Genomic DNA, 9056 nt, shown 5'->3' on the forward strand with positions numbered 1-9056 from the left:
AAAACTGTTTAAACACACAAAAAAAAGTTTTAAATGCAAATAATTTATGTTTATAATATAATTTCAGATCCTAAACTATTGACTTAAAGAAATTATTTAAACAAAAAAAAAAATTTCCTAGGATAGTCTTTTTTATGTTTTTGTCACAAAAAGCACCCAAGAAAATGACCAAAATAAATTTTGTTAAAGGGTAAAAATACAGGGTTAACTAATCTAGATTTAGGGTTTAGAGTTAAGGGGTGAGATTTTGGGATAGAGTTTCAAATTTTAAAAAATAAAAAATAAATATTAAAATTTTCAAAATAAAAAGAGGCTATTTTGATCATTTTCTTTCTTGTTATTTTGCGACAAAAACTTAAGAAAAACTATTTGAGAGAATTGTAAAAGAAAAAAAAAATAGTTGACAAAAAAATATATTTAACATTTACTAGAAAGGGAAAAAAAATATATATGTGTATTCTCGATTTAGTCATTATTTAAAAAGGACGACATTTGTGTGGTTCAGGACTCAGGGCTACCTCTGAGCGAGTTGATTATGTGTCTCTTCTTCTTCATCTTCACATCACTGTGCGCGTCTATCCTTTCGAAATCTCAATCGCTTAAGAGTTGTCAATCTCCGCGTCTGGGGTTTCTGAATCTGGGGAATTGAATAATTGTTTGATCAAATGTTGAATCGATTCAGTACGATTGCTTTGCTTCAATAGCAATGGCTTCTTCTTCCATGTCCGGTGCGTGCTTGCTTCCTCTCTGATTTGAGTTCCGGTCTAGCGAAATGTTGATTCTCTGAGCTTTTCACGATTGGTGTTCAAACCTAGTTTCCTGGCCATTGTGCTTGTGTGTTCGTTGGGGAGAATGATTAGGTTGTAGACTAGTGAATTCGATTCTTTAAGTAACTCTTCATCTGCCTCCCAACTAAACAAAATCTAAAATCGTTTGGGTTGAATTAATCGCAGTGTCTGTGGAATGTGTGAACATACGTAATCTGACGAAAGGAGACGGGAATGCAAGTGAAAGAAGTGATTGCAGTGCTCTCTCCTGTGCTTGGAAAGCTCCTAGAGCCTTAACTGGCTTTCTCGCTACCACTGCTCATCCACCTCTCTATCTCTGTCGCAGAAAGACTAGAATCCAATCTGTAAGCCTTCCTTCTTGCGCTTCAATGGATTGTTTAAGCCCCATATTGCTTTCCTTCAGTTTCCTTTCTTTGGATAATGTAGTGCGCTTGGCAGAGTTATGAATCTGAAGTAGGTTTCTCCGATGTTCATCACTTTGGAAACGTGAAAAGAATATTGAGTTCCAGATCTTCTTGTGGTGCTCATAAAAGATGTGAACTGTATTGCTTATCTTCATCTGAATCTTCTGGGGCTTCTGAGGATGTTACTGCGGACACATTATGGGAGGTAGTACACCCTGCCCTCTTCTTTTTTAAAGGCACTTATTAATACTCTAATCACGTTGATGGGTGGTTATCTCTGCAGGACCTTTTCCCATCGATATCTTACTTATCATGTAAAGAATTAGAGTATGTTCAAAAGGGCCTCAAGGTATGATGATATATGTTTCTTAATATTCAAAAGACCTCTTTCATCTATATCCTATATCATCGCCTCTTTGACGTGTTATTTTATTGGAGTATATTTCAGTTTTCTGTTATTCATCTCTTAATTCATTAAGAAAGGTCTGCGCAGTTAGCGTTTGAGGCACATCATGGTCAAAAGAGACGTAGTGGGGAGCCATTCATTATACATCCAGTTGCAGTTGCTCGTATCCTTGGGGAACTTGTGAGTTGCGTCATACATTATTAATATGCTTCACTTGAGAATTAGTTGGAAAAAGCTTGTTCAGTTGTTTTTGTTCTTGTTTAGGAATTGGATTGGGAGTCTATTGTTGCTGGATTACTTCATGACACGGTCGAGGATACAAATTTTATTACTTTTGAGAAGATAGAAGAGGAGTTTGGTTCAACTGTACGCCACATTGTAGAAGGGGAGACTAAGGTCTGCATATTTGTGTTTGCTACAATATTTTTCCTCTCTGCTTACCGTATAGAGAAACAGCTCTACGCTTCATTTGACATGAACTTCTATCTATATTCATAAAAAAGAATTTTCTCTATTAGGTGTCAAAACTGGGAAAATTGAAGTGTAAAACCGAAAGTGAATCAATACAAGATGTTAAAGCAGATGATTTGCGGCAGATGTTTCTGGCGATGACGGACGAGGTTTCAATTTTATAAGATTGTGTTTCAGCTATGTGGTTTTATTATTCATCAGCAGACTAACTGCTTCATTCCAGGTCCGCGTCATTATTGTCAAGCTAGCTGACCGGTTGCATAATATGCGAACTCTCTGCCACATGCCTCCCCATAAGCAGGTGATTCCTTCAAGTAGTTGAGATTTGCACCCATACAGCTCTCATCTCTATGTTTCATTTGTGATTAACTACTGATATTGTGAATTTTGTTCAGTCCAGCATTGCAGCGGAGACTTTGCAGGTCTTTGCTCCTTTAGCGAAATTGCTTGGAATGTATTCAATAAAGGTATAACCCTTACTTATTGTTTTTGCTTCCTTTTATTCTTAAAACAAATATTATGCCATGAGTCAATTTGGTTGAAATGCATTTTACTGTGTATGAAAGCTAGTTATCTCACTGTTGTGTCCCTCGGCGTTCTGAGTTTTGTGGTTCTAATCTTGCAGTCTGAACTGGAAAATCTATCTTTCATGTACGTAAGTGCTGAAGATTATGAGAGAGTGACAAGCAGGATCGCTAACCTCTACAAAGAGCATGAGAAAGAACTAAGTGAGGTAACTTTAACTTATTATTGGATCTTAGGTTAAATTGCCAAAACGTTGATTGAAACGGCAAAGAAAATTAGAGAAGGATGTTCATATCAACCTACAACCTCTTTGACTTTTCGAACTGTGAAATCATCTGGTCGTCTATTAATCCATATGTGTTCACAGAGTCTACTGTGTATCTTAGGCAAACAGAATTTTGGTGAAAAAGATTGAAGATGATGAGTTTTTGGACCTTGTTACTGTGAATACTGATGTTCGATCTGTTTGCAAGGAAACTTACAGGTGAAAATCCGTCAAGTTACTTCTTCATTATACTCTGTAACATACCATTTTCTTCAGCATCTGAAGACTCTTATTTTTTGCATGCAGCATATACAAAGCTGCGCTCAAATCAAAAGGATCAATTAATGATTACAACCAGATTGCTCAGGTTTGTGTTGTACACTCATCTCCAAGTTGTATCAAAGGTTTCGAATACAGAACTTCCATTTGCCATCCTAATATGATTGTTAATATCTTCTCTACAATTGTTTATTTTAGCAGTTAAGGATTGTTGTAAAGCCAAAACCTTCTGTTGGGGTCGGGCCTTTATGCAGTCCACAACAGGTGAAACCCCAATGATAAGGATATGGGTATGGGTATCTTTTGTTCCGATACGTTCTGGTGTGCCACTTAACTTCCTCACTCTGTCATTAATGCAGATATGCTATCATGTTCTTGGGCTAGTTCATGAGATCTGGAAACCTATTCCCCGAACTGTATGTATCTGATCTTCTGTTCGTTCAGGATATATTTTCACTACATTACATCAGAGCATATGTCTTACGTTTTGTTACAGGTAAAAGATTACATTGCGACACCGAAGCCTAATGGCTACCAGAGCCTCCATACCACTGTGATCCCGTTCTTGTATGAGAGCATGTTTCGGCTGGAGGTTCAGGTATTTGATGATATTGTTTAACCACAGTTCTTAGGAAAACGCCAAATATAGTTAACATTTTGAGTTAGATTTAATTTTAAAAGGCTGGTTTGATTGGGTATTAAAACTACATTTCTCTCTGCAGATCAGAACCGAGGAGATGGACTTGATAGCTGAAAGGGGGATTGCTGTTTACTATAATGGAAGGGCTCTTTCTGCTGGATTAGCTGGAAGTCAGATTCCTGTAGGTAGAAATTCAAGGGGGAAGACAGGTTGTCTGAACAATGCAGATTTTGCACTCAGGGTATTTTCTTACCACACTCTCAAGTAAAAAAAAAAAAATGCAGAGATACGTTCCAGTAGTAGGCAGTGATATTTATGTCGTGACAGTTTCATTTTCCAGATCGGGTGGCTAAATGCAATTAGGGAATGGCAAGAGGAGTTTGTGGGTAACATGAGCTCTAGAGAATTTGTGGATACCATTACGAGGGATCTTTTAGGTAGTCGTGTGTTTGTGTTCACACCTAAAGGAGAGGTAAAAAGACTTAAGCTCTGAAACTTCCATTTTTACATTTTCACGTCTTTGCTTAGATGCTGAAGTATTCTCTACTTGCAGATAAAGAACCTTCCTAAAGGGGCCACTGTTGTTGACTACGCTTATCTGATTCACACGGAAATCGGAAACAAGATGGTAGCAGCGAAGGTGTTTTCCACTTTCCTGTCATTCTTTCCATGCTCTATTTGAATTCTCTATCTATCATCATCTTTGATTACGGACAACAACTGTATAAGAGGTTAAGGATAATTCATTGCTTGAAACTGTAGGTGAATGGTAATCTTGTCTCTCCAACGCACGTTCTGGAGAATGCCGAGGTCGTGGAGATACTCACCTATAACGTGTGTACCTTTTCTATCTTGCACGTGTTTGTCATTTCTAATTTTCTTTGTTCTTGCTTAGGGAAATTTTAATTGGCTTTATCATACTCTAGTTACTACGTAGGTTCTATGAGCTCTCTCATGTTTTATTATTTTTGCACATCACAGGCCCTTTCAAGCAAATCTGCTTTCCAGAGACATAAACAGTGGTTGCAACATGCGAAAACAAGGAGTGCGAGACATAAGATTATGAGGGTATGTTATTTTTATTTGCTTTTACTTTATGCTTATTTAGCTCACTATTACTGATTGTTGTCTCCTCAACATCTTCTAGTTCCTAAGGGAGCAAGCTGCGCAGTGTGCTGCAGAAATAACCCAAGATCGAGTGAATGACTTTGTGGCGGACTCAGAAAGTGACGTGGAAGATCTCACAGAAGATTCAAGAAAGAGCCTACAGTGGTGGGAGAAGATTCTCGTTAATGTGAAGCAGTTTCAGTCGCAAGATAAAAGCAGAAACCTAACACCCGTTTCTCAAAACGGGAGCGTTTGGGTCCCAAAGGTGAATGGGAAACACAACAAAGCCATCAAAAACTCGAGTTTGGAGAATCCAGAGTTCTTTTTACCTGGAGATGGAATTGCCAAGATTTTTCCTGCTAACATCCCTCCTTATAAAGAAGTGTTGCCCGGTTTAGAGAGTTGGAGAGCCAGTAAAATCGACTCATGGCATCATCTCGAAGGTCACTCTATCGACTGGTTATGTGTTGTATCCATGGATCGTAAAGGTATGTTCTTCACTTGCTTTATGGTTATGAATCCAAAACCACCTCTCTTTGTCGATATAGTCAAATCAAAACTGTTGGTTATAATATCACAGGCATAATAGCAGAGGTTACAACAGTCATTGCAGCTGAAGGCATCGCAGTATGTTCTTGCGTGGTGCGTGCTTTAACTGTAAAATCTTACTTTGTAGTGTCTAACGACTCAGCTGACAAATGTCATGCTTTCTTTGCAGGCCGAGATTGACAGAGGAAGAGGATTAGCAGTTATGTTGTTTCAAATAGAAGCAAACATTGAAAGTTTGGTAATATATACACGTCCCAATGTCATGCTTTCTTTTCAGTCCTTTTTTAGGTTTTGGATCAGTAAACCTAACCAGTTTTTATATGTATCTGTAACTTCTAGGTTACTGTATGCGCAAAGGTGGATCTTATTTTGGGTGTGCTGGGATGGTCCAGTGGCTGCAGCTGGCCAAAATCAACAGATAATGCTCAATTTCTTGAGTGTTAAAGCTAAAGCACTCATGTTCTTGGTCATGAAGTTTTGTCATGTTCTCTGGAAAAGATAATCAAACTTGACAAGAGAAAGAGTCTGGTAATGGTTGCTCAAAGCAGAGGTAGAGAGCTCTTATAAATATAATTATATATATCATTTTGTTTAGAAAACAAAACCATATAAAGGGAGTCAAATGTTGTGAAACTTAGGATCTAGAGATCATTAATCATAAGTGTTCCCTTTATATAGGGGTTACAAGATAGATAAAAGAAAAGACATAATATGTAAAGTGTACAAATACAAGGAAAAGGAAAAAGAGTTTCTTTTTCTCCTAAACCGTCTCTCTCTTCTTCTTTTCATGCGGCCGTCTCTCTCTCTAGGGTTGGCCGACACTCCCTCTAGGTGTTGGGCCGGTTATGGATCGGGCCGGTTATGAACATCTACCAATTGATTTATAACACTCCTCCTTGGATGCCATAACCATACAGGGATTGTAATACGCTTAATGTTGCCTCATTAAAATTTTATCAGGAAAACCCAGTGGGACAAAACCATGATGAAGGAAAAATAGTACAACACGCACTACTCCCCCTGATGTGAATCTCAGTGGAGGTCTTTCAGCCTACGCATCCCAATCTGATGTGTGAGCTTCCTGAAGGTGCAGGTAGGAAGTGCTTTGGTGAATAGGTCTGCTGAATTGTCACTGGATCGTACTTGGACGACCTGGACCTCACCGGCTTTCTGAAGCTCGTGAGTGAAGAAGAACTTAGGCAATATGTGACAAATGTCATGCTTTCTTTGCAGGCCGAGATTGACAGAGGAAGAGGATTAGCAGTTATGTTGTTTCAAATAGAAGCAAACATTGAAAGTTTGGTAATATATACACGTCCCAATGTCATGCTTTCTTTTCAGTCCTTTTTTAGGTTTTGGATCAGTAAACCTAACCAGTTTTTATATGTATCTGTAACTTCTAGGTTACTGTATGCGCAAAGGTGGATCTTATTTTGGGTGTGCTGGGATGGTCCAGTGGCTGCAGCTGGCCAAAATCAACAGATAATGCTCAATTTCTTGAGTGTTAAAGCTAAAGCACTCATGTTCTTGGTCATGAAGTTTTGTCATGTTCTCTGGAAAAGATAATCAAACTTGACAAGAGAAAGAGTCTGGTAATGGTTGCTCAAAGCAGAGGTAGAGAGCTCTTATAAATATAATTATATATATCATTTTGTTTAGAAAACAAAACCATATAAAGGGAGTCAAATGTTGTGAAACTTAGGATCTAGAGATCATTAATCATAAGTGTTCCCTTTATATAGGGGTTACAAGATAGATAAAAGAAAAGACATAATATGTAAAGTGTACAAATACAAGGAAAAGGAAAAAGAGTTTCTTTTTCTCCTAAACCGTCTCTCTCTTCTTCTTTTCATGCGGCCGTCTCTCTCTCTAGGGTTGGCCGACACTCCCTCTAGGTGTTGGGCCGGTTATGGATCGGGCCGGTTATGAACATCTACCAATTGATTTATAACACTCCTCCTTGGATGCCATAACCATACAGGGATTGTAATACGCTTAATGTTGCCTCATTAAAATTTTATCAGGAAAACCCAGTGGGACAAAACCATGATGAAGGAAAAATAGTACAACACGCACTACTCCCCCTGATGTGAATCTCAGTGGAGGTCTTTCAGCCTACGCATCCCAATCTGATGTGTGAGCTTCCTGAAGGTGCAGGTAGGAAGTGCTTTGGTGAATAGGTCTGCTGAATTGTCACTGGATCGTACTTGGACAACCTGGACCTCACCGGATTTCTGAAGCTCGTGAGTGAAGAAGAACTTAGGCAATATGTGTTTCGTCCTATCACCTTTTATGTAACCGTCCTTGAGCTGAGCAATGCACACAACATTATCCTCATACATCACGGTTGGCTCTTTGTTCTCGGCCATCCCGCAATCAGCTCGGACGTGTTGGGTCATCGACCTCAACCAAACACACTTGCGGCTAGCCTCATGTATGACCAATATTTCCGAATGATTAGATGATGTGGCCGCGATGGTTTGTTTCATGGAACGCCATGATATGGCCGTACCTCCATGTGTAAAGACATATCATGTCTGTGATCGAGCTTGATGTGGATCTGATAGATAACCTCATGATCGGACATGATCTAAACATATACAAGAGATTCATGGCAAAAACACATGTCCAGCCTAGTATAGCTTGCCTATTACATCAAGGCGCCAATGGTACTTGGGTTAAGAACTTTTCCGGACCAAGGACATATCCCTTGTCCTTCTTGGGATCAAAGGATCCGTGTCTAATTCAAAAAATCCTCACGACCATGTCCTTCTTGAGACTTACAATACGTTTGTGTCCGGACCAAAGTACCTTATGGGACAACACAATGGGCGAGCATTTAGTCCATGTTTAAAATTTGGTTGAATACCTTTCTATAAGCACTTTGATGCACAAAGATTCCATCTTTTAAGATGTTTTAATTTTATTCCCAAACAAAACCTTGTTTGTCCCAAATTCTCATTTCAATCTCTTTCTTTAGATAATCGTTTGGGAAATCTCTCCAGAGGATATTAACATACACATATATATCTTAGTTCTCGAGAACCTGTTGTATTTGACAACTCAATATCTTCTGGGATTTATATATATATTCATTATCCAGTGGACCATATAAGTAGGCGGTTTCTACATCCTTTAACCGCAAATCTATTTTCTTTTCTTATGGCCAGACTTATTAGGAATCCAAATGTTTGTTATATCCACCACAAGGGAGTATATCTCCTCATAATTGATTCCTGGTTTTGTGTGAATCCTTGTGCATATGGTCGTGCCTTATATCTTGCTATCTCGCCATGTTTCATTTCTTTTACAAAGACTCATTTGTCCAACTGGTTTTACATCTAGAGGTGTCCGAAATGTGGGACCAAAACCTCTTTTTTCTTAATTAATTCCACGTCCCTTTTTCCTTTTATCTGATTTGTTGAGTGCACTCATGTATGGACGTGGGTTCATGATCCTCGTTTATATTCATAATTTCAAGTGGTACTAAAATCATCTTATGTCGACATTCTTTATGTGTTCCATAATGTTCCAGACATGATATAATTGATTGAGATTTTATTTTATAAAGGACCTTTATTACCTTGCAGCTTGGCGTCCCAAGCTACATTGTTTGGTACCT

The 9056-nt window shown here is 38.5% G+C and overlaps 1 protein-coding gene and 1 long non-coding RNA gene across 5 annotated transcripts; both read left to right on the forward strand.

Annotated features, from left to right (window-relative positions):
* Nucleotides 1–484: 484 nt before the first annotated feature.
* On the forward strand, nt 485–6126 carry LOC106327624 (putative GTP diphosphokinase RSH1, chloroplastic). Of its 4 annotated transcripts, none has more exons than XM_013765826.1 (24): nt 485–728; nt 954–1132; nt 1227–1397; nt 1476–1541; nt 1686–1778; nt 1863–1994; nt 2117–2218; nt 2293–2370; nt 2465–2536; nt 2695–2802; nt 2981–3078; nt 3166–3226; nt 3337–3402; nt 3498–3554; nt 3635–3736; nt 3861–4019; nt 4119–4250; nt 4332–4418; nt 4541–4612; nt 4760–4846; nt 4926–5373; nt 5466–5527; nt 5604–5672; nt 5774–6126. In XM_013765826.1, exons 1-24 carry the CDS (start codon nt 707–709, stop codon nt 5876–5878), a joined length of 2628 nt encoding a protein of 875 aa, XP_013621280.1. In that variant the 5' UTR covers nt 485–706; the 3' UTR covers nt 5879–6126. The 4 variants fall into 4 exon arrangements, with proteins under 4 accessions (XP_013621280.1, XP_013621278.1, XP_013621279.1 ...); XM_013765824.1 differs by having other exon boundaries at nt 1215–1397; nt 5774–6125; XM_013765825.1 differs by having other exon boundaries at nt 1215–1397; nt 3340–3402; nt 5774–6124.
* A 530-nt stretch (nt 6127–6656) lies between these two features.
* Nucleotides 6657–6995, forward strand: LOC106325772. The gene is made up of 2 exons (XR_001267050.1): nt 6657–6736; nt 6838–6995. It is a non-coding gene; the product is annotated as an uncharacterized LOC106325772 (long non-coding RNA).
* The last annotated feature ends 2061 nt before the right edge of the window (nt 6996–9056 follow it).

Source organism: Brassica oleracea, chromosome C2 (genome assembly GCF_000695525.1).
Source record: "Brassica oleracea var. oleracea cultivar TO1000 chromosome C2, BOL, whole genome shotgun sequence".
Classification (NCBI taxonomy): domain Eukaryota; kingdom Viridiplantae; phylum Streptophyta; class Magnoliopsida; order Brassicales; family Brassicaceae; genus Brassica; species Brassica oleracea.